This window comes from Monodelphis domestica, chromosome X, assembly GCF_027887165.1.
Source record: "Monodelphis domestica isolate mMonDom1 chromosome X, mMonDom1.pri, whole genome shotgun sequence".
Taxonomy (NCBI): Eukaryota; Metazoa; Chordata; class Mammalia; order Didelphimorphia; family Didelphidae; genus Monodelphis; species Monodelphis domestica.
In genome coordinates, this window is record NC_077235.1 from 57,725,175 (window position 1) to 57,749,471 (window position 24,297).

Genomic DNA, 24,297 nt, shown 5'->3' on the forward strand with positions numbered 1-24,297 from the left:
CCCAGAACTGACCACTGTATCATTAGATCTAACCTGACCAAAGTAAGAATAGAATAGGACTGTCACTCCCCTTGCTCTGATGTACCCTAACATGGCACTGGGTTTTTTGATTCTCATATCACACTATTTTATATTGAGTTAATAAACTGATAGAAGCTCCAAGACTTTTTCACTTAATCTACTTTCTAGCTATGCTTCTCTTCTCCCTTCTTGCACTTCAGAAGCAATTTTTTTTGAAATTGAATGTAAGGTTTCACATTCATTCTTATTAAAGTTTATCTTATTATATTAATCTCTATTCAATATCTGAATAGCCATGGGGACTATTTGGCCCAATATCCAAGTAAGAAAAATACAATAACAGTTCAACAGTGTCACTTGAGCAATAAACAGCAACCCTTCTGTGGAAAAGGATCTCTCCAATAGTGGAACAGTTAGTTATAGTGTGAATAAGCTTATTCTGTTTAAAAAAGAAGTAGTTCCTAGATGAGCTCCCACAAATGCATCAACCCCCTTGGCTCTACCAAGATTCAGAGTACTATTTGTATTATCATCCATTTAAAACTGTGGCCTGACCCCACATCTCTTTCTCCAGTCATACCAGTTGACAAATGAATTCAAAGTCAAAAGGTATTGAATTGAAAAAGAATAGCTAAGTACATAATGTGGAACTGAATGAGGTAACACATAACATCCACATCTATATATAAATACCTTCTATCTGCGATCCTTCCAGGGAAGTTCTAGCCAACTACTACCTACTTTCCCTCATATGTGGGAGAGGGATGTACTTAGTTTAAACTCATGGAAGCAGTAATTGACCTTCCTAACATCCTAACATCTTGATTTAGAAGGTTAGGGAATATTGATTGTCTTGAGATCAGACAAATATTGAATCATTGAAGAACTTTTTAATCTTCCTTTCTGTAGAGGTCTTAACAAGAGGTCTATGGATCACCAAAGAGTGCATCACAAAAGATGGGTTTCAGGGTGTTAATGACGGGTGATAACAAAATTACATCATTATTTTCTTTAAACTGTTACTGAAATCTAGAATTTCCTTCAGTTGATAAGAAATGTTCTGAGGAATCCGTAGACTTCATCAGACTGCAGAAGGGGTCTGTGTTACCAAAAGACTAACAAAGGCATAAATTAGGAAATGGCTGAACAAGTTAAGGCATAAGAATGTGATGAAAAACTCCTGTGCTATAAAAAATAATTAAGAGGATGTTTTCAGAAAGACTTGAGAAGATGTATATGAATTGATGCAAAGTGAAGTGAGAAGAACCATGAGAAAAATTTATAAAGTAACAGCAATATTGTAAAGATAACTAACTAGGATCAGCACAATCACCTACCACAATTCCAAAGGATTCAGCATAAAATATGCTATCCATCTCCAGATAAATAATTTATGGATTCATAGTGCAGAATGAAGCATATTTTTCCTTTCTTTCTTCTTTTTTCCCAGAAAATGGATAACATTTTCATTTGTTTTAATTAACTTCATATTTGTAATAGATCTTGTATTTCTTGACTTGTCAGAGTGTGGGAGAAGTGAGAGGAAGGGAAAATCTGGAACTAAAAATAAAATTAAATTAAATTTAAAGAAACAAATCCCTCCCCCCAAAAATAATTATACTCCCTAACTTTTTTGGTAACAAACCACAAATTACAAATACAAAGTGTTTTGTACCTCCAGTTGCAGACATTTCTTTTATTTTTACTCAATTGTTCTTTGCAAAAATAGGATTTATTTCAAATTTATATGTTTGTTTAAGTGTTTCTTCTATCAAAGAAAAATTTTACTCTTCCCTATTAACCACTTCTGTTCTAGCCTTTCTAGTCCAAATGTTATTCTCCTTCATGGAGAAAAGAAGACAAATAAATTGGATCATTTCCTCTTCTCTGTTCTATTATCAGCATTCGATCTTCAGCAGTGCTCCTGTCCTTTCTTTGAACTTCTTCCCAAATTTATTTTTTTGTGGTTGTCCTTGGTATTCTTTTACAGTTTTAGGCTATGGTGATCATTAGCACTCCTGATATTATTCTTTTGGCAGCATGCCATGCTTTTGTGTATTCATCTACTCTTTCTTATCTTTGTTTCCATGTTCTATATAGGTCTTCTATAATCTTGGTTGGTTGGTTAATCCACCTTGACCTCTAGAGAGTTTATGGATTGTTTTTTACACTATTACAATTATTAATGAGTACCCATTGGTGTGCTTCTCACATTGATTATCCAGGTGATATTAGCTAGCCAGACAGAAATATTAACCAAAGTGGTAAAGGAAGTATGATTCATATAAATATTCCTTAAAATGGATGTATACAACTGTATACAGATTTGAGGAGAAAATTATCCTAAGCATAGGGAACTCCCATAACAAAGTGATAACTCAAAGCTACTTGTTGTTATAAGTCCTTTCTCCTCCCTGTCAAGGGGTTTCTCATGAAGTTTCGATAAGCATGGTGTAATTTTCTGTGGGCCTCATTTTCTCAGTGTGTCTAGTTTGTCCTCAGCTCCCAGTACAGCCACTGCTGTCACCTATTTTAGGGAGCCTGCTAGGATGTTCATGGGGAGTCCATAGTTCACAATATCAACCACTGGTCAAGGAAATAGAGTGGGAAAAGAGACAGAAGCTCATCTACCCTCCCTCCCTGCTCCTTTTCAAGGTCTTGGCTGAGCTATTCTTTTCCTTAGGTTCTCAGAAGCTGGAATGCTTGGATTATAAACTGGCCTATTATTTTATAAAAGGATCTACAGAATATGATTGAGTCCCCTCAACCAATCCTAATATACTTCCTGTGGAGCATTATCTTATTTCATCCAAAGTCTTTCACTCTTTCCACATTGATTAAAGACTTTTCACACCTAATTTAATGTGTTTGATTGATCAGTTCAATAGAAGTGCTCTCACTTGATTGAAGTAGTTACTTAACATGATGAAGTTATTGATTCAATGGATATTCTCCCCCACAACACTTACATAGAGATTTCAAAATGCAAAGGTAAATCCCTTCCAGGCACTGAGGACAACCTAAAAAAGCACAGAGACTCAGGATGTACTATTTCATATAAGAAACAGCAAATAGACTCTTTTTGCTGGAACATAGGGATATGAAGAGAAATGATGCACAAAAATATGCCCTAAATTTATAACAGGGAGATTTGGTGTTTTTATCTTTGAGTCGATGTGCTTTGTAACCCTTGGAATGACGTAGGCAGACTCAGGATTTTGGTATATTATTAGATCTATTAATAAGCTGCATTGCTGGCCTAGATCTAACAAAATGAAATTGAATAGGAAACCAGAAGAGATGATCTATAAGTCTACATTTCTAAATGTAATAGGTTTCAGAGAATTTGTTTTGCAAGTTCAGGGGTGAGGGCAAGTGCATGACACTTCTTTGGGACAAAAGAATTCTGTGAACTTAATTGTGACTTTAATATATGACTTTTAATTTTTGTTGTTATTTCTTTAAAACCAGTGTATCAGAAAGGACGTGCTATAGACACAGGAGAAGTTGACATTGGAGCACAAGTCATGCAAACCATCCCACCTGGCTTATTCTGGCGATTTCAGATCATGATTCACCACCCAATCTATCTGAAATTTAACATTTCTCTAGCCAAGGACTCTTTGTTGGGAATTTATGGAAGAAGAAATATTCCACCTACCCATACTCAGGTAATTTGGTTGTGTCTTTGGTTTCTTTGAAGCCTTTTGTGAGGGCTGGGCTGAAGAGTTCATGGCATGTGACTTATAAGGTATGAGAGAGTCAAGGATGAAATAAATGGCAAAAAAGTAGACATGAACAAACCTCCAGAATGCTTACCTATCACATTAATGAAAAGAAAATTCATGAACAATGTTCTCCATGCATATTCAGTGGAAGCAGCATAAAGAATCGTCCTAGGACCTCCAATCTTGATTCCAGGACTTTAGCAGTTGGGGCTATGGCCCTGAGCTCAGAGCGGGAAGGCTTAATGTGACTACCAGTCCAGAAGCTGTTCAATAACAGAGCATCATCTTTGTCTGATTAACCCTCCTAATTTAGAAAGCCATATAGAAACAGATCTCTTGATGTTACTGATTTGTATATGGAAGGGTGATAAATTGGTGGCCTGTTGGTTTTGTCCAAGGTTTAAAAATTCTTTCTTACATAACGATTTCCTTCTTTTTTTGAATTCTTAGCTCCTTACATCTCTTCTTTTCTTTCATCTCTCCTGTAAACCTTTTTAAGACCCTCTAAGAAGGTCAGGGAGAAAGAGGAAGCTGGGCCTTAGAGGTTCTCTTCCCCATCTTAGACCAGAAAGGACCTAGAAATCTAGCTTAAGTGAAACATTTAGGATCTGGAGGAAACCTCTGTCATTGGTTGCCTTATTATCATTAAATCACTTCCAGACCTGCCACTGACTTGCTGTGTAGCCTCAAGCTAATCATTTCCCCTCTCTGATTCTCAGTTGCTTCAGAGGGGGTTGGATTAAAGTCTAAGCTCCCCTTCTAAAGCAGAGCTTCTTTAAATCAGACTTGTGACTGCATTGAGCTAAACTTCTACTGAAAAGCCTCCCTCTCCCAGAGCAACTTAGCACCTATTCTGCAACCTAAAGAATGACCAAGAGTGCTGCAGAGAAGGGGAGTGACTGTTCAGAAGCAGGGATGGGACCTGACCCCATCTGCCTGGCTTTCAGGCCAATGTTCTGCCCACTACTCCATTCTACCGTCTCCAGAGCAAATGAAAACAAAATAGGAAAGCTGGGTATCATTGCTGATATTGAAATTATAGGTTTCATAGGCAGCTGAGCGGCTCAGTGGATTGAGAGCCAGACTTAGAGATGGGAGGTCCTGGGTTCAAATTTGATCTCAGAAATTTACTAGCTGTGTAATCCTGGATAACCTAATTGCCTAGCCCTTACCACTCTTCTGCCTTATAACCAATACACAGTAGTGATTCTAAATGGAAGGAAAGGGTTTACAAAAAAGAAATCATAGGTTTGGGGGTGTTATTCATTGTGAAACATTTTGAGTGGTCATTCATATTTCAATCATTTGCAGTTTGATTTTGTAAAACTGATGGATGGAAAACAGCTCCAGAAACAGGATCCCAAGAACTCGGAGGACTCACAGCCCAGCCCAAGGAACCTGATCTTAACCTCCCTGCAGGAGACAGGCTTCATAGAGTACATGGATCAAGGGGCTTGGTACCTGGCATTCTACAATGATGGAAAAAAGATGGAACAAGTGTTTGTGTTAACTACAGCGATTGGTAAGATACATAGACCCAAGTGGATAGAGATAGAGATAAGTATTCAAATCTCTAGAAAGTCATGTTTAGTAGCATATTAATGTTATATATACATACACAATAGTCATTCTTCCTTGAAATCAAAATGGATCAATTTTGAGAAATCTTCTTTGTATTTATTGCTATTTAGAAATGCTCATCATGCATCTTTTTTTGGAGTCTCTCAGTAGGAATATTAACTGGAAAATATTGGTTCCAGAGCTCTAATGATCAACAAGGTCCTAAAATTCAAATCTGACCTTGTTACCACCCTGCTCAAGAAGCCTCTTTGGCTCCCTACTGCTGTCTCTAGGATAAAATGCATACTCATCTGTCATTTAAAGCCCTTTATAATCTAGCTAACTTTATAGAGTAAAATCATATTATTTCTCCTCACATGCTACATTCTGAACAAACTGGCCAAATTTTCCCTATATATGACGTTACACCCCCATGCCTTACTTCCATCTCTTAATATTCCTACTTCCACTAAAGGCCAAGAGTCATCTTCTAATCTTCTTTCCTCCAGACGCCCAGTTATTAATGATTGTCCCCTTCCTTAAATTCCTTTCTTTGTCTCTCTCACTATGTGAATATATCTATATCTATATGTGTTTGTGTGTGTTTTTCTGTGCCGATACCATATCACCTCCCCAAATATAATATAAGCTCCCTGAGAGTAAGGACTTTTTTCTTTGTGTCTCAAGTGCATGGCATATGCTTTAATAAATGCATGCATTGCATTGGAATGGATTTTCAAATGATTAGTTCAAATATCATTTTAAAATAATATGAGAGTAATTTTGCAAATTTTATTTAGAGGAATTGAGGCTCAACAGAGCATAATATGAAGAATTACGATAAGATTTTTAAGGATGATATGCATTATTCAAAGTTTTATTGTTGTCATTCAAAGCCAACAACAACAGAATTTTTTCATAACTTGAAAGGAATTTAAATTGCTCTTTTTCATTGTATTTTTTTAAACCCTCACCTTCCATCTTGGAGTTAATATTGTGTATTGGCTCCAAGGCAGAAGAGTGGTAAGGGCTAGGCAATGGGGGTCAAGTGACTTGCCCAGGGTCACACAGCTGGGAAGTGTCTGAGGCCAAATTTGAACCTAGGACCTCCCATCTCTAGGCCTGGCTCTCAATCCACTGAGCTACCCAGCTGCCCCCTTTTTCACTGTATTTTAAGTTTTTTAAGTCAGTATATAGCAAGTCCATATACTAAAATGTGTCACCTAATTTAATGATGTTATAATAGTTATTAATATTTTTAGTGCATAACTTTACCAGGACCTTTTATAGTAATAAAACAGAGCTCTTTGGGAACTTAAGGTTTTATTATATGAATTGTGTTGAAACACCGGTCTTTTAAAATAAGGGAAAACAAAATCCATTATAGCTGCATTGTTTACTCTGTGACTCTTACCACAATATCCTTTCCTTAGTTCTTCATCCACTTCACCCAGCAACAAGCTGGATTGCTAGAAGATCTGCTTTTCCTAATGGTTCCATTCTATTTTTCCACTCTATTGAAGAACTTGAGCCAGGAAAATAGCATTTTAGGTATCACATTATCAAACGTACCCAGAAAGTGATAAAAAATATATTAATGAATTTTTTCCTAGAGGAAAACTCCACTGATCTCTCTCTATGAAAGACAAATACTTGTTTGCTAAATTAGAAGACAAGAAAAAATTTCTAATTTTTCCCTCTTTCTGCCATCTTCCTGGACTCTGTAGTAAAGTTCCCAGCGAAAGAGGCTCTAATACCATTCTTCTGTTTAATCATGCAACCACATTATGAGAGACTAAGTTTTCTCCCAGGAAACCAGAGAAATGGGAAAACTTTAAAGTATTGGTGAAGTTACACTTCTCGCCTTTGTCACCTCTCCCCATCTCCAGCCTTACTCCCACCTCTTTCACATCTTTGACTTAAAAAACCCTGGCCTTGTACATTATTACACCTTGACCACAGCCTAAAATATACCATGAGCTTCCTGCTGGCTTTTGCTTTCTCTTTGGAGACCCCAGGTTCTCAGATACAGTGCTTTCATCTTTTCTCTCTATCCATCTATCATCTCTGATTAGAAAAAATGTGATTTCATCTTAAATCTCATTGGAATTTTCTTTCAAAGAAGTAAAAAGCACACATATTCAGCTACAAAATTAAAATCGAATACAGAAGCGGGCCATGAATTTTCTATGCAGCTTGGTATAGTGGAAGGAGAGCCAGCCTCAGGGTCCAGAAGATTTGGATTCCAAATCCTTCTGTATAATATGGGGACTTTGTGACTAGACAAATCAAGCAAATCTCTAAGAATACAAATTTCATAATATCATTGATCGGTCTCAATTGAGCAAGTTTCCTGTCCAGAGAGTTGCCCATACAGTGAATTAACAGGACAGGTTATTTAGTCATTAAATATACCCTATTCATTTTCCATGTCGTTGTCCTAGTAATGGTCTGACTTTATTCAGGCAGCTGATTTGAACACAATTCCTGTATTGATATTCAATTGTTTCCTTTTAAATACAATCAATTTTTGTGGGTTTTCACCATGTCCAGTCTCTTCTTACTCAGTATTGGAACAGATTTTTAGGATTTGAAACATGATAGAAAACAAGAGACCAGCAAGCACCAAATCACCAAGACTTTAAATGAACCATTGGACCTCCGTAGGCTTAGGCATGTCATTTTACACTTATGTAAACTGAGAACTTTATGACACACAACATGAATATGGTCAGAACTTAAATACGATTTGGGGAGATGTAGAAGAAACTATGAATACTTGAGAACATAGTGAAGAAGGTGATGAAAAGAGATAAATCATTCAAGCAGATATGCACATGTTATTTGTCTAAGGTAATTGAATTGTATCAGTAGCTCTGCCATTGAAAGTTAACTGAAAGCACAGATATAGCCTCTATGAAGTTGGAGTCTCTAAAAGAAAACAAAAGAAACGATGCTGTGTGTAACCATTTAGATAGTCAAAGCCCAGAAGCAACTGAATATGGTAGCAGAGTGGTTGATCAACCCAAGAACAAAATGACCCTATTTTCAATGAAAACGATTGGGCAATTAGAAGGCACTTGGGCAGAAATTAGTTTTAGATCAACATCTTTTGTTTTTAGTTTAATTAATTAATTAATTTAGAACATTTTTCCATAGTTACATGATTCATATTCTTTCCCTCCCCTCCTCCCTCCGCCCTCCCGTAATCCAAGAAACAATCCCATTGGGTTTTACATGTGGCATTGTTAGATCAACATCTTGCATCATATAGCAAAATAAATTCCAAGTGGATAAACATCATTAATGTAAAATGCCATGCCACGAAAGAAAAAGTAGTAAACAGAAGGGCATCTTTCAGATCTTTCAGTATCTTTGTTGTTTAGTTGTTTCAGTCATGACTGTCTCTCCGTGACCCCATTTTGAGTTTTCTTGGCAAAGAAACCAGAGTGGTTTGACATTTCCTTCTGCATCTTTCAGTATTATTAACCCTAAAAATAAAAGTGCTTGATGTAGTTGATTTTAGGAAGTAGTTCTCAATTAAAATATGAAATGCTGGAAGCACAAGCCTGCTGCAGGATAGGAGAAAAAGGAAACAACAGCATTTTCATCAGCAGCTCTGTGTGGCCTCCCTGGAGTTTCTGGGCACTGCCAATGCTTTTTTGATGCCCAGTGCAGGTGGCAGTTTCCAGTGCCTTTCATATTGGCTTCTCTTTTTTGCATTGCTAGTGTTGTGTTCACTACCGAGAGTCCAGAAACAACTTTTAGATGAGTCAATAAAAGGTAGAGATTTTTAAAATTAATTTTGAAGGCTAAATTAACATTCTCTCCCCCCACCCCCACCACAGAATAGCCACTCCCATAGAATTGTCAATAAGGGCTCAGGAGAAATTAAACTGTATTTACTCTTGAACCTGTCCTGGGCTCCCATTAAACATCCATAGTAGCAAAATTTAAATGTGGATATAAGAACTGTCACTACCACTTCGTATAAGACACAGTTTTATAGCTTGGAGATGTGAGGAGGAATTATAGCAAGAAATTGCTATTCCATCTGTGACGGGGAAAAATTCAGTGTCCCTTTGCCAAAAGACAGTTTTTCTGCCTTTTCATGACTACCTCTTAAGAAAAATAATGGTATTCCCAAAATAACTAATTTTAATGACTTTTACAGTTGTTGGCTCTTTGCCATGAATTGCATCCCTGCCAACACAGATGTACTTCAGTGAGTGTCGTGTGACTGTTATCCAAGCCAATTATCCAACCCATGGGTCAGAAAACACAATCATAAATGTGCAAAGGAAAATCTTTGTGCATGCATTCATGTAGGGATCAGGAAGACAAGTACTTTGCCTCCATATCATGGTTTGGTTATTCTAGTCAATTCTTACTGCCTACTGTGGTCACCAAGAAACTCGTAAACTTCTACCTTCTTCTCCTCCTCCCGCCCAAAGTCCCTCTTTGTCACTTTCGATTTATCCTATTCTAGAGAGAAAGAGTTAAATTTCTTGCTTTGACTGGATTTGTTTTGAATCTTCTTAGGACCAATGCCTTAAATGGTGGGACTAGGATCATTAGAGAAATGGAATATTTTTATTATAATATAATCCTTTATAATTATATATTGTTATAAATCTATTCATATTTATTATTATGAATATGATTCATTAATTGAATATACCACATTAGCTCAAATTAGACAAGAACTTACATATACTTTCAGATGAGGCAGAACAAAAACTTTCCTTAGTTGATGTCTTAAGTTGGGAAATCATTACTCAAAATCCTTTGAATGGTTTGAAGTCAGAGACAGTTTCCAGAAAAAGGAAAAGAGAGGAATATGATCCACAAGATGAATAAAGTAATGACTAACATTTATGTAGTACTTTAAAGTTTACAAAGGATATTGCATTTGTTCTTTGATTTGATTCTCACAATAGCCCTATGCAATCTTTGCTATTATTATCCCTGTCTTACGGATGAGGAAAATAAGGCTGAAACAAATTTAGTGCATTACCAATTAATGTATATCAGAATCAGAATTTGAACTCAGATCTGACTGATTGTAAGTCTAGGGTTTTCATTAGTCAATTCTGATTCTGCTACATAAAATTTAGATTGTCAATCTTAGACTCAATTGGAGTTCTTTCCAGGAACAGAATGGTAGCCAGGGTATCTCCCAAGACACTCAGAAATATTCTCCCTTACTCTTGTATCATAATTAACTCATGTGCATGCCTTATCTCTCTATTTGACTATAAACTCCTTGAGGGCAAGTTCTGTGCTTCATTTCATCTTTGTGTGGATGGCCATGTGCCCTCACAAAGCATATTGACCTTAAAGTCCAAACTGAATCCCTGTTCCTACCATCTGTGTGACCCGGTACAATTGTGGCTCTGCCTCGTGTACTTTCTTGGGCCTTACATACTCAAGTATAGTTGAGAGTTCCATACCCTGATGAAATCATAGACCCTTTCTAGAATTTCTACCAGTGTTCTGAACATAGGCATCTAATAAATATAGAACCGAACTGAATTTCTGGTGTTCTTAAATGGAACTGTGTCCCTTGTCCTTCACATCATTTACATGATACAATAGAATTTCCTGCACTGTGCATCTTGTGTCTGACAGAACTCAACTCCACAAAAACCTGTTTCTCCATGAACCGATTTAAAGGAAATCAGTGGCATAGAATGAATAAGCATTTGCAATAATGAGGACATTTCCCAACAAAATACTTCAGTTCTAATGATTTTAGAGGTGGGGAATTTAACATGAACACTTACTTTAAAAGCCTTTCATTGTCACTTATTAATGACATCGGAATACTGGCTGTGATATTTAAAGTCTGAGTCAAATCAACTAGTCTAACATGCTTGAAAAGTAACTTTATTTCCCTTTACTTGAAAAGGAAAATAGATAAAAGATCTGTTCTTAAGATCCATTTTGAGCCTATTTCGTTTTTGAGAGATAGCTTGTCTTTGAAGATGGCCTGGAGTAAAAGCAGGAATGCTGAATTTGGAGTCAGGACCTACAGCGTTATTTGGCTACTTCCTACCTGGATGACCTTGAGCCAATGCCGTTCCCTCCTTTAGGCATCAGGTTCTTCCAGTATATGATGAAGGGGGTTGGACTAGATGGCCTCTGGAGTCCCGTCAGGTCTAGAGCTAGTGTCCTCGAAGAGATCAAATCATAGAATACCCTGAGCATGAATTTAAAAACACACAATTACCCAACATATCATCGGAAGATCCTCAGATTTGTTGTACTTTCTCTATACAGAAATAATGGATGACTGCTCTACAAACTGCAATGGAAATGGAGAGTGTATCTCTGGCCACTGCCACTGTTTCCCAGGATTCCTTGGCCCCGACTGTGCAAGAGGTAATGAATACTGTACTGTGTTCTATTGGACTATGAAAAAATAAACATTATTGAAGAATGCAAACATAGCTAATTTATAGAATAAATATGCTCAGGGCTAGCCTTAGAGGGAGCCCTTATGAGTAGCTAACTGCTTACAGATAGACTCCCCTTTTTTGGCTCCCAGTCTGCTGACACCTGAAATTTCAGAGTTGGAGCATAATGACTTTGTAATGAACCAGGGATTCCCAACCCCTGAATGGAAATGAGAAGCTGAGAAAGAGAAACCACTCTGCCCTTCTCCTGATGCTTTGAAACAGAACCCAGGGCATGCTGGGAAAGGAAGAGTATAAACATTTGTTAAGCACCTACTATATGTGGGACTCTGCTAAATGCTTTACACATATCTCTTTTGGATCCTCCCAACAATCCTGAAATGTAGCTGTTGAGGAAGAAATGTGATGATTGTCACCACCATACTCTTTCTCTCAAACTTTGCTTAATCTAATCTTAATCCTTTAGATTAGAGCAACAGACTCATAGCAGTTGGCCTTCCTTTGGTCTTAGAAGGCTGTCATGGTTGGCCTACTGGTTTAAGTGAGACAAAGGTCCCATCCCCACTGAAAGGCCAATGTCCCTGAAAGTGACAGCCTATCACTCATTTCCCCAGAAGACTGGATAGAATAGTAGATAAAAGGTTGCCCTCAAAGTCAGGAAGACCTGAGTTTCAGTCCTTCCACAGACATTTCCTAATTGTGTAACCTTTGGACAAGCCTCCAAATGCTCTGTTCTTCAGTTTGTTCATCTATGAAAAGAAGGAAGTAAGAGTAGATGGCCGCCAAGGTCCCTTCTGAATTCAAATGTGGAATCCTTTTATGTATCAGTCTTTACTCTTTTGTATCAAAGAATCAATGAACTACATTTTTTCAGAGCAGATTTGGATGGAGGAGGAAAAGATGGAGACAAGGTTGGGGAAGTTGTAAAATGGATAGGTATGGCTATTGAGGGAGGTAGCAGAAAGGCTCAGAAAGAGGCTGTTGAGGACAATGAAGACAAATGTCACCTATTTTGTATTTTGGCCTAGGGCTAGTTCTAACTGAACTTACCCATTTTGAAAAATTACCCATAAATCAAAAATGGGATTTCCTATAGGCATACAGCGTTATTTAGGAGATTTTTTTTTCTTTTGACTTTTAGGATATCTTCATTAAGCTATGCTTAGCATCTGGATTTCTGCCTCTTCTTTCTCTTCTTGACTCCATGCCTAATTCATTACTTTTTGATCAACTAATTATCTATAAATAGATTTAATTTGCTAAAAGGGTACATTCAGATGGAAGTCAAACAAATAATTATAATAGCTAGCATTGATATAGCACTTTAAGATGTACAAGTACTTTACATGTATTATTTCATTTGGTCCCTACAACAAATCTATGAAATTGATGCTGTTATTATCCCTACTTTACAGAGGAGGAAACTACACTTGACCAAGTCTAGCTGGATTCAAAACCATGAAGACCTAGGTTTAAATCCTGCCATAGATACTTAGTAGCTCTATGACACTGGGCAAATCAACTGAACTCCCTGACCCTCAGTATCATCGTCTGTAAAACTGAAATAATAACAGCTTCCACCTGATAAGAAAGGTTGTTTCATGGATCAAATGCCTATTATATGTAAAGCACTTGGAAAATCTTCAAGTGCTATATAAATATTAACTATTAATAGCAGTATGGGGGGCAGCTTGGTGGCTCAGTGGATTGAGAGCCAGGCCTAGAGATGGGAGGTCCTGGGTTCAAATCTGGCCTCAGCCACTTCCTAGCTGTGTGACCCTGGGCAAGTCACTTGACCCCCATTGCCTAGCCCTTACCACTCTTCTGCCTTGGAACCAATACATAGCATTGATTCCAAGATGGAAGGTAAGGGTTTAAAAAAAAAGGTTTTAAAAAAATTTTTTTAATAGCAGTATGTTATGGAAATAATTGAGAGGGAGCATTTTGCAAACTGAAAGCTATTAATGAACCATCTAAATAACATATCATGATGGAAACTATCTTTTTATTTTGTGAATTTCAATTTTTGTATATCAGATTGTTCAAAAGCAAGACCCGACAGAAAGACATTAGAATTTACAAAATGAACTAATCCAAGGGGAAAAAAGTTTCCAGACTCTTAATGTACAGGAGAAAGCTAAAATTTAAGGTTAGAGAGATTTCTGTACAACCTAAATAACCTATCTAATTCCTTCTAAAAGGAAATGACTACAATGTTTGTAATCATCAACGTGTTTCTATTTAAAGAAGTGTAAGCCATAAATAGGACCAATTTTTGCCTGAAATATTATGCTAGAATCAATATTAATTTGCTCTTTGGAGAATTTGAAAGCATTATGAGAACATTACAAGTCCATTTGCTAACCTTCAGATTCATGCCCTGTGCTCTGTGGTGGAAATGGAGAGTATGAGAAAGGACACTGTGTCTGTCGGAATGGATGGAAAGGGCCAGAGTGTGATGTACCTGAGGAACAATGCATTGACCCAACCTGCTTTGGCCATGGCACCTGCATCATGGGAGTTTGCATCTGCATGCCAGGATACAAAGGCGAAGTCTGCGAAGAAGGTCAGGGCCCTCTCTTGTCCTCTTGCTTTGATTTTATGCCTTTGCTAAGGACCTTAGTTATTTTGTAAGCCATAACCCAGCAAATGTCTCTCAGGATTATTGGGAGCAGAAGGAGGAAGAAAACCTGAGACTCCTTTCCAACTCCCTACAAAGTGGAGCTCATACTGTATTATACTAGCTACTTAACCATTTCTTTTGACCTTCTCTCCCCTCCCATTTTCAATACTCAATTTGAATGGCATTTTACTGTTAATGAGCACATTATCATACATATATTCCTGTAGAGTTAAGGAAAGCCTGCTGTAATCAATGCCTGACACCAACAACTCACCCGTATAACCATAGACAAGGGACTCGAGTTCTCAGGCCTCCAGTGCTGTAACTCACCAGATTGCACAGGAGAAGCCAGTCTGCATGGGTGGAGAGAGTTTCCTAAAATAATGAAAGCAAAGGTCTATACGGGCCATCTTCCTCACCCCTCACCCCCACCCAAAAAAAATAGTTGTTAGGATCAAAATAAGAGTGTAACTGATTTTGGGTCGCTGTACAGTGTTCTCCAAGGGAGTAACTCGGGATGATTTTTACCTACCTTGGGCTACAAATAGACCTCCGTGTCTATAGACTCAAATTTACTTCTCTTGGAATGTTAAGGGAAAACCTCTAGGCTAAAATTTGCCCCGTAGAATCTTTCTTTTAAAAAGACATTTGGAAATTTCAGTTATTGTGTCATTTAAGGAAAACACACATGTGTTTACAAATAATTGGACCTTTTCCCATGCCATGTTTGTCAGAGGTGATTATTTTCAGAAATAATATTAAATCATGGCCATGGGAGATGGTCTCATCACAATTGTATATCAGAAAAGAGACCTCCTAAAATGTGTTATATTTGCTTTTTGAAGAGATCTCATTAGGACCATATCATAGGAGAAAGGGGTTTAATCGCATTCCCCTCCAGGAGCAAGGAAGGCTTGAGACACTCACTGGCCATTAACAGTAGTGGAATTGGGCTCTGAAGCTAATATCTGCCATGTAGTAATGGGCTTAGGAAAGGAAGCAGTGCCGCTGCAAAGCACCCTGTAGTAGGGCTCAGAGGGATCCTAGGCCACATCATAGCCCTGGTTGAAATCCTGACCCTGTCACTTGTTACCTGTGAAACCCCGGACAAGCTACTTAATCTCTCTCAGTTCATTTTCCCCTTCCACAAAGTAAGTGTTGGACTAGAAGACCTCTAAAGAACCCCTCTAGCAACTAAACTGATGATCCTATAAAATGCATCCTATAAAATCTGGTTGCGACACAGGCAGATTCATTCGATTAAAAGTCTAATTCAGATACTGCATGCATGTGTATGTACATCTATCTATGCGTAGGTCCCAAAATGAGGTCAAGGTTTCCACGATGATGCCATAAGAAAATATATTTAAGTATATGTTGCAGAAAAGCATCATCAATTTGGGACGTATTATGATTCGAACCAGAGGCAAGACTCCAATTTGCTGTTTTATTATATGCCCAAAGATAAGAGTTTGGAAAGAAAATAGACAAGATTGCAGGAGAGGCATTAACATACGCTTACAGACTTTTGAAATACAGTAGCAGCATGTATAAGTATCATTCATGCTAGCTATAATATCAACTCTATCAATCATATTTATTGATTAAAGCAGGTCCTGTAAGGATCTCTGCTAGGCAAAAGCTAAGTTCAAGTTCTTGTGTGTACTTGAAAGCAATAAAATTGTTTTTCTCTTTTAGAATGTCCTCTAGGTCAGACTTGTCACTAATTCAAAGTGCTCGTCTCCTGTTTCTTTCATACAATTTGGCATCTTGTGAGTACAGAATTGCCCAGACAAGATGAGAGGCATTCATAGCCACATTATTTGTAGCAGATTAATGGGCCAAATGATACCCATTGAATAATAGTCATGGCCACCTCTACGGGAGCGGAGCTTTCAGCCCCTAAGTTGTTGTGACTGTCAAATAACAGGACACAAATCAGGTGTGGCCCCTGGAGTTATTATTTCCTGTTTAGCTCAGTGAGATGGAGCATGGTGTTTATGACGTTAAGTAGTGTCAAGGTCTGATACCTAAGTAGCCAGTTAGATTTGTTGTATTCCATACCACAGACTGTACCTAACTGCACTGACCTTGACCAGGTGCCATGCACATTCCTTCCACTGGTCATCAGGAGAATTGAGCAGGAAATGGTCAAATTCCTTGTCGTCTCTGGAAAGCAAAGCTCTCCGGACAGACACTGTCTATCTACATAGCAGGTTCGACTAATAGCAGGAGACGAGAAGCTTGGAAAGAGCTCTTTCCTTTCTATATAGAATGGTAACCCATAATCAAAGCACAAAGCAATTTATATCCCCAAGGCAAGCATGGGAACTTCCCAGCTAAAAGAGATGCACGTATGTAGTAGAAGGTGCCACAAAACCCCAAAGGCTTGGAGGACCTGGAGCAAATGGACTTTGTGCCTGTGATGTGCCCTGAGACGTCGAAAACACTGTGCCCTCGTACAGGTAACACTACCATGGAATGGAAGAGGTTTGAGTTTGGGTTTCAGGATTGGGCGAGAGTCTCCTAAGAAGTAAATGAATTTTTAATGGAACCACTGTAGTTGTGCACATTTGTGTAAGAGCAAAGCTAGCTCAGCCAGTACTGAGTAATCATCCTTTTTTTTTAAATACACATCATCTACATGTGTCAAACAGAAACCTTTTTCCTTCCTTCTGGGAGCAATGATTCTAGTTTAAGAAAGGTTAAGGCAATGATTTCTCAGAAACCCTTAGGCTCTATGTGTAAAATTGGAAAATTCACATTGAAAACTGACACTGTTACACCCACCCGTTTGTGCACGGGTAACAGATGTTCCACAACACTTCACAATTTCACATAACATATGTGTGGTTTCTTCCTCTTCTCCATTTACGTTGCAACCTTTATGATACCCTACCATATTTTTAAGTGTTAATAATCTGACCAGTCTGAGCACAGTGTGTGCATGAATCATTTTATTGCCTAATTAAAACATTCATCTTATAATATTGGCAAATCAATGTAGGTATGTCAATTTAATTGTCCTTAGCTATACTGGCCACAGCTACTCTTCTTTTCCTTTCTCTTGTGTCCTTCAGAGGACTGCCTGGATCCAATGTGTTCTGGCCATGGCATCTGTGTCAAAGGAGAATGTCACTGCTCCACTGGCTGGGGAGGAGTCAACTGTGAAACTCCTCTTCCTGTGTGTCAAGAGCAGTGTTCCGGACATGGGACTTTCCTTTTGGATGCCGGAGTCTGCAACTGTGAATCCAAGTGGACGGGGCCTGACTGCTCAACAGGTACATTTTCATTCCCTTCCCATTGCCTATAACTCTCAGGTCAAATTGTCCCATAAGGCAGAGATTTAACCAACTGTATCCTAAGGAATTTTGTGCAAATTCCAGCTGTTTTGTGTGTGGACTGGTATTTATATTGCATTTGATTTTATAATATGCTAGTGCCTGTATTTTATATGATATCTTGGATTGGTGAGATTCTATACTCTCCTCTCTGTTGGATTATCTTCGAGAGACCTTAATAATCTCCCAAAGCTTCAGCTAACATCCCTAAACAGATACTGATAATCAAGGAGTCACCAAATAGAATTCTCTCTCTCTTGTCATTTCCTTCAAGAAATGTTGCAAGACTCTGACATATGCACAGAAGGGACCTTGTTAATAGCCATCCTAAAACAAATAGAGTGAGATCTTGTACCCTCTGTTCCACCTCTCAGTTACTCCTCTAACTTTAAAGGTATTGTCTTCTGGAGAAAATTTCCCAGAGCCTTCTTATCCTATTCTCCTGCCATCATGAAATATACCCTCAGTATGTGTATAAGTTATTCTCAGAAAGATTTCTTAGAGATGGGAAAGTAGAAATATAGGTTGATATTTACATTTTCAAGAGCATTTGGGGTGGTGTAAAAAGGAATTCTTTATTCTTTTTTTTAGTTTAACGGGGGACCTGGAGGTCCTCTTATCATAGACATGTGCAGGGATTAACCAGCCCACAATGACAGGAAGTAGAAATAATAGAAACAGGAATGAGGAACCATAGAGATAGGAAGTGAGGTAGGAAAAAAGGGGGGAAAACTTTCAGTTCTTGATAGTTACAGCTGGCAATTGGTCAGGGCTGTCAGTTGCTGATAGTTAGGACTGTTAGTTGCAGGTGGTGGTGGGTTGGTGATTAGTTGGTGGTTGGCATTTAGTTGCTGGAATATAAAGGCGGGCCTGAGCTTACTGAGAGGGCTTTTGGCTTTAGCCTTTAGAGGCCTTTTTGGCTTTTGGTTTGGGCTCTTAGGTTTTTTTCCCTTCCTTGAACTTTTTGGAAGGTAGCTAGTCTTCATTGACAGACCTAATTGGGGTTGGATTAAACACTGATTGGGTGGATTGGATTGGAACTTTGTGGGGTGGTTGTTATAGGCAGTTATAGGATAACAAGTATAGATATTAGGAAAACTTCTTTCTCTACTTCTTTACTATATTCATTTTACTATCTCTATTTTAATCAAATTAAGTTGTTAATTGTTAAAACTGCTAGAAGTTTTCTTTTCTCTGACTTAAAGGGATAATATTAATTTACAACTCTACTATATTCTCATGAAAACTTAAATTATTAAAAGCTGCTCTCTTATTTTGTCAAAACCCCTATTTCAACCCTTACAGAGGGGGGCAATAACAAGAGCAATGGGTTTCTCCCCCGCCCCCCTTAAGCAATTGGGAAACTCTCCTGTTTTCAGATTCCATGAGAATTCCAAATGGTGTTAACTCCAGCATGGCCTTCATATACTTGGTCTAGTTCAAATGTTCTTCTTAACTGTTTTCTTTGGAATCATTTCTAATTGGTCATGCTACATATTGGGGACTTGATGTTAGACTCCAAAAGTGGTGCTTACATTCTGATTTAGGGAGAAAAGAGTTTATTAAGATCTTGAAACACCTTTTCATTTTTGTTCATTTGTCCTCTTTATAGTTCCATCCTTAAATTGCCACAGAATGACGAGCTAATTGAATATCTTTCCGAGTTTTTTATAGGCTTGCTTTTTGCTCTACTCTTTTCCATTGTTTTTTCAGGTAATACTTCTTATAATCTTCCATTGTCCTCTGCTGTAAGGTTTTAGAAATGATTTTATATTTGAAACTAGTATTGCCCTTAGCTGCCATATCTCTGAAGCATTGGTTATCCTGCCTGGCAAGAAGGTAGGATAGGTGCTGGGAGAATGTACATATAGGCTCTTTCAGACTCCACATTGTGGCAATTGACTTTCATGCATTAAAATTCCTTAGTAAGTAGTCATTGTTAGTGTAGATTTCCACTCTTTTATCCATTTCTCATTTTACAATGTCAACAGCTTATTTAAATGGGCAAAGATCGTGTTGGCACAATTATGCATCATGTCTTCTCACTGATTCTTTTATATTCCTTTTGATTTTGATCTTTAACAAGTCAATGATCTGGCTATATACATAGACAACTGATTTGAATGTGACTTCCATATTAATAACCAATAATTTCCTGCCATTTAAAAATATAATCAGTTTCCCTTTTTGTTTTTCTTTTTTCAACATGACCTTATAACTTCTTAAAGAAACAATTCCCTGTAAACATGGTTTTTCTGTACAGTCTATAAGCTTTGTGCCATACTTATTTCTTAGCAATAAACTGTAATTTCCTTTTTTTCATCATCTTTTCCTCTGGCCACCTTTCCAAAGAAATCACTATGTATTCAAACCAAACATATCTTGTTTAATTTTGGAGGCCCTTTATAGAAATTTTCCACCTCTTCTTTTTCCCATGTAACAGATATTGACAATTATCTTCCTGTTGGCAATTTTTGGTCAGTGCTTATCATGAATGCTCATTGATGACAGTGATAGCAAACCTCTTAGAGACCTTAGAAACCAAGTGCCCAATCTGGAACCCTCATGCTACATGTGAGTCTTACTTCCCCCCTGCCTTACCTCAGACAGGAGAGGAAGGAAATATTCCCATTTGATTGCTGGGCAGAGGGGCAGGTCATGTGAGAAATGTCCTTAGGCATGTGTGTAGAGGGGAAAGGTGGCAGCTCCCTCCCACACACTCTGGCATGCATGCCATAGGTTCACCAACACAGATATATGAGATAACCAACTCATAAATGGTGCTTTTGAATGTTTAAAGAACCAACTCAAGAACCTCTACTAGAAACATTTCCTTCTAGTTTTCTATGGGGAGGAGTGGTGATGTGATTGGCCATTTCCTCTTCTCCCAGATTAAGTATGTGTTACTCAAATCTCATGGATGTGGGAAAGAATAGACAAGAGAGAGGGAGAAAGAATCATTGCATTTTAGAAATGGAAGAAATCTAAAGGACCACCTTTTTTTATCTGAAAGGATGGGTACAAAATAGTTGTCCTATATATTTCAGTGAAGTATTATAAAGAAGGCACTTTTGTACATTCTAAATTGTCATATTGGTCTAAAGTGATTTTTAAAAATCTGAAATAGTATTATCATCTTGATCAAATCTAATCTTCATTTAGAAACTGAGAAAACTGAGACATAGAAATTAATTGATTTGCCTAAGGTGTCTACCATTTCTGAACCCTTTTCCTCTTAAAAACTGTTTGGATCGTTTATCCTATTAATGTGCACAAATAATTCACATTATTATTCAGAGGAACTAAATAGTCATACAAATTAGGAAAAAACACTTTTCTCACTTTTTTCCCATCCCATAATGTTTTGGGTGTTTTAATGAGTTAAAGAGATTTATAGAACCTCCATTGATCTCAAAGCTATCACAAGCCTTTTGTAAATATTATCTTCTCTGGATCTGAATTTCAAATAAGGCACCACCAACATGGACCCTACATCCATGCCAAAAAGAGTTCATTGTAAGACTGTCCCACATTTAAGACACTCTACTGGGACCACAATATATTGCTTCATAGTTCAGTGACTTTGGGTAAATCACTTAGCCTCACTGGGCATCACACATTGATCTGTAACTCAGGGAAGGACAGGAAGTGCATGATCTCTTGGATTCTTTTACAGCTCTAAGATCCCTGATTAAATATATTGTGCCATGGACAATGGTGTGAATAGTCTATAGGCTCTATAACTTTTACTCCATATCATTTATAGTGAGATAATTATAATACTCAATATTTTGTGTTTTCATTCCAAAGGCATCCATTATGACATTTTTGTCATACCTTTTTGTTTTGTCTTTACCAGCTTTGAAACCTCATTGTATAGCTATATCTTCATTATGACAATGTCTCATTAAATTGTGAAAATGTTCCCTAATGGAAGATGATATGCACCCACTAATAAAGCAGATAACTAGAGAAGGAAGTTCTATTGTTGTCAAGGAAACTATTTCCTTGATAATACAAAGGCCATATGTGGGCAAAGACATCATTTGTTTTCCTATTACTGACTGTGCCAACAATCTAAAGGTTTTCATTTGGCTCTCTGTGTCCATCATACACTGCATTCTTTCCTGCAGTTTTCAGAAATTGATTAGGCCATTTACAATGATTAGTGCTAGGACTTTATTGTTTTTCCTGCACACAATGCAATAACAGCAGGGTCACCAGTGCAGTCTAGTTCTAAGTGTAATTCAGATGCTACATGGACAAGTATTTCAGCGTCCCCAAAGTCATCCAACTTTCCTCTGACACTTTCACAATCACTAGAGTTGAGCATATTCAGGGAAAGAGTGTTAACTGATATAACTAGGCTAAGAACCTGGAACTGGAGGTTATTGATTATTTTCCAGAATATTCTTTGTACACACTGTTCAAATGATTCTGGTCTGTGCTTGTCTAGATTGAACCTAAAAGACAGAAGACTTGTGGAGAGCACTATAACTGTCAAGTACTGGAAGGGTTGCCATGTGAAAAAGCAATGAGATCCATTCTGCCTGGCCCCAGAGGACAGAATAAGGAAAAATAAATGTTATAAAGAGGCATCTTTGGGCCAGGAAAATCTTCCCTGTTGAATTCAGAAAACACTTATTTAGCAATTACTTGTGCAGGACACCAAGAATATAAAAAAAAACCGATAAATAGAACTTGCCCTGCCCTTGGGAAACTCACTTCTGAACATTCCAAGAGGAATAGGCTGCTTCCAAAGGTAGCAAATGCCTCTTCCCTGGATGAATTCAAATGAAGGCTCTGATGTTCTAGAAGAGCTTTCCGTATAAGTAACAATTGAGAAGATGGCCTCTGAAATCCCTCCCAACACAGATTCTGAGATTCTTTGATTCTAAGAGAAAACATCTCAATTTTGAAAATTTTTTGGTTTTGTATCACCTTCAATTCTGAATATTTCCCTTACTCTATTCCTACATGAATAGCAATCTCTTTTAACAAAGAATTTTTAAAAAGAGAGAAAAAGAGCAATTTGCCAAAAGGAACTAATGCATGTATACCTTGTCTTTTTTTTTTTCAAATTGTGATGCTTTATTGGATAATAAAACACCAAAGCTTCCGTAGGGAGAATTGCCTTATTAGTCTTATTAGTAGTTAACCTACCTTCACTGAAGTTCTACTCTGCTTCATTATAGCATCCAAGTTCTCAAAGACATTTTTCATATTTTTAAAATTTTGTTTATCTGCTTCAATCATATTTGATAGTAAATGCAATATTCTACACCTATGAAACTCTATATCGCCAAAAAAGGAAGGTACATTTATTCATCTCTTTTCTAAGGTTAACCTTGATCTTTCTATCTGTAAATTATAAGGGAGGGACTAAAGGAATGAGGGAGAATTTGGAACTGAACATTGAAAAATAATTATTTTTAATTTTAATGGAAAAAATAAAGGGGGGGGGGGATAAAAGGTTAATTGACAAATAATAGATACAAGTAGATCACATAGGTTGTCCATAAGTTACAATCTTATTCATAAATCTCTTTGGTATATTTTGCCTAATTTGCACAGAAGTCTTTATTAGTAATTCTCTGTAGCATATCATTCATTTATCCATTGCCACTTGGATAACCCTTAACTTTTGATTCTTTGGAGCCTGGGCTATTCCATGATTTGTAATCGTATATTATCACCCATAGAATTCTGCTGCAAACACATGAAGATTTGTTTTAGGGCCATTAAAATCATTAATATATATATATATATCCATAATACTTAAAACTTTGAACATTAGCAGAAATTTTCAAGCATCAACCAATAGGCATGCAATATTATAGCACGTTCTGAGATTTTACATCATTCATTTTTTTGTACATGAAGACAAACTATACCTTTATAGTATGCTAATGGTGGCTTCAATTTCTTTGACTCGGTGTCCAAATTATGGCAGCCTGTGATCAATCATTTGGAGAGAAAACTGTTCTTTCAGTACTTCATCTTAAAACACGAGTCATGGGTCATTTCTGATTTGTTTGATTTAATACGTCCAAAATCTATTTAGGATCTGATAGCCACAAGTATAGTGTGATTAAAGCATTTAACTCAGGCAAGAAAGCTCATTGTGGGAACATAAGATAGCAAAAAAGCAAACTTTAGAAAGTTTGTGCCCAATCAAGCATTCAAGGCTAAATCTACCAAAATTACCAATGGAGAGAAAGTGGAATATATTAATGAATTTTTTGTAGTACATCTTCCTCTGAGACAGTTTGTCACCATCAGATTTCTCTTGGGTCCTGAGTAAGAACAAAAACTAGAATAAATTTTTAAAAGTCCCCTTTTTCAAAACAATTTCTACCAGCATAACATTTTGCCCGTTGGCCATGGAGCTACTTGTGTGGTAAAGACAGTCAAATAGTTTATTACACATCTAATGCTAGTTGGTTTTAAAATCAAACTCTTGCCATTCTTCCTCACACAGTGCAAATCATGTGGCTTATCCTATCATTAACAGAGACAGCAAATATGTATTCCAATTGGTGACAATTTGATGAGTTGGAATTAAGAGGTTACCGGTTTTCAGCTGCCATTCCAGCTGCCTGGCT

General features: G+C 37.4%; 1 protein-coding gene across 6 annotated transcripts in view; it reads left to right on the forward strand.

The window, feature by feature from the left end:
- Positions 1–24,297, forward strand: part of TENM1 (teneurin transmembrane protein 1) — an 864,097-nt gene that overhangs the window by 621,471 nt on the left and 218,329 nt on the right. For all 6 annotated transcript variants that reach the window (XM_056808890.1, XM_056808889.1, XM_056808891.1 and 3 more), the window contains exons 8-12: positions 3,493–3,692; positions 5,061–5,271; positions 11,592–11,693; positions 14,100–14,294; positions 17,432–17,632. In XM_056808890.1, the coding sequence (XP_056664868.1) occupies positions 3,493–3,692; positions 5,061–5,271; positions 11,592–11,693; positions 14,100–14,294; positions 17,432–17,632 (909 nt within the window). The remainder of the gene's footprint in view (positions 1–3,492; positions 3,693–5,060; positions 5,272–11,591; positions 11,694–14,099; positions 14,295–17,431; positions 17,633–24,297) is intronic.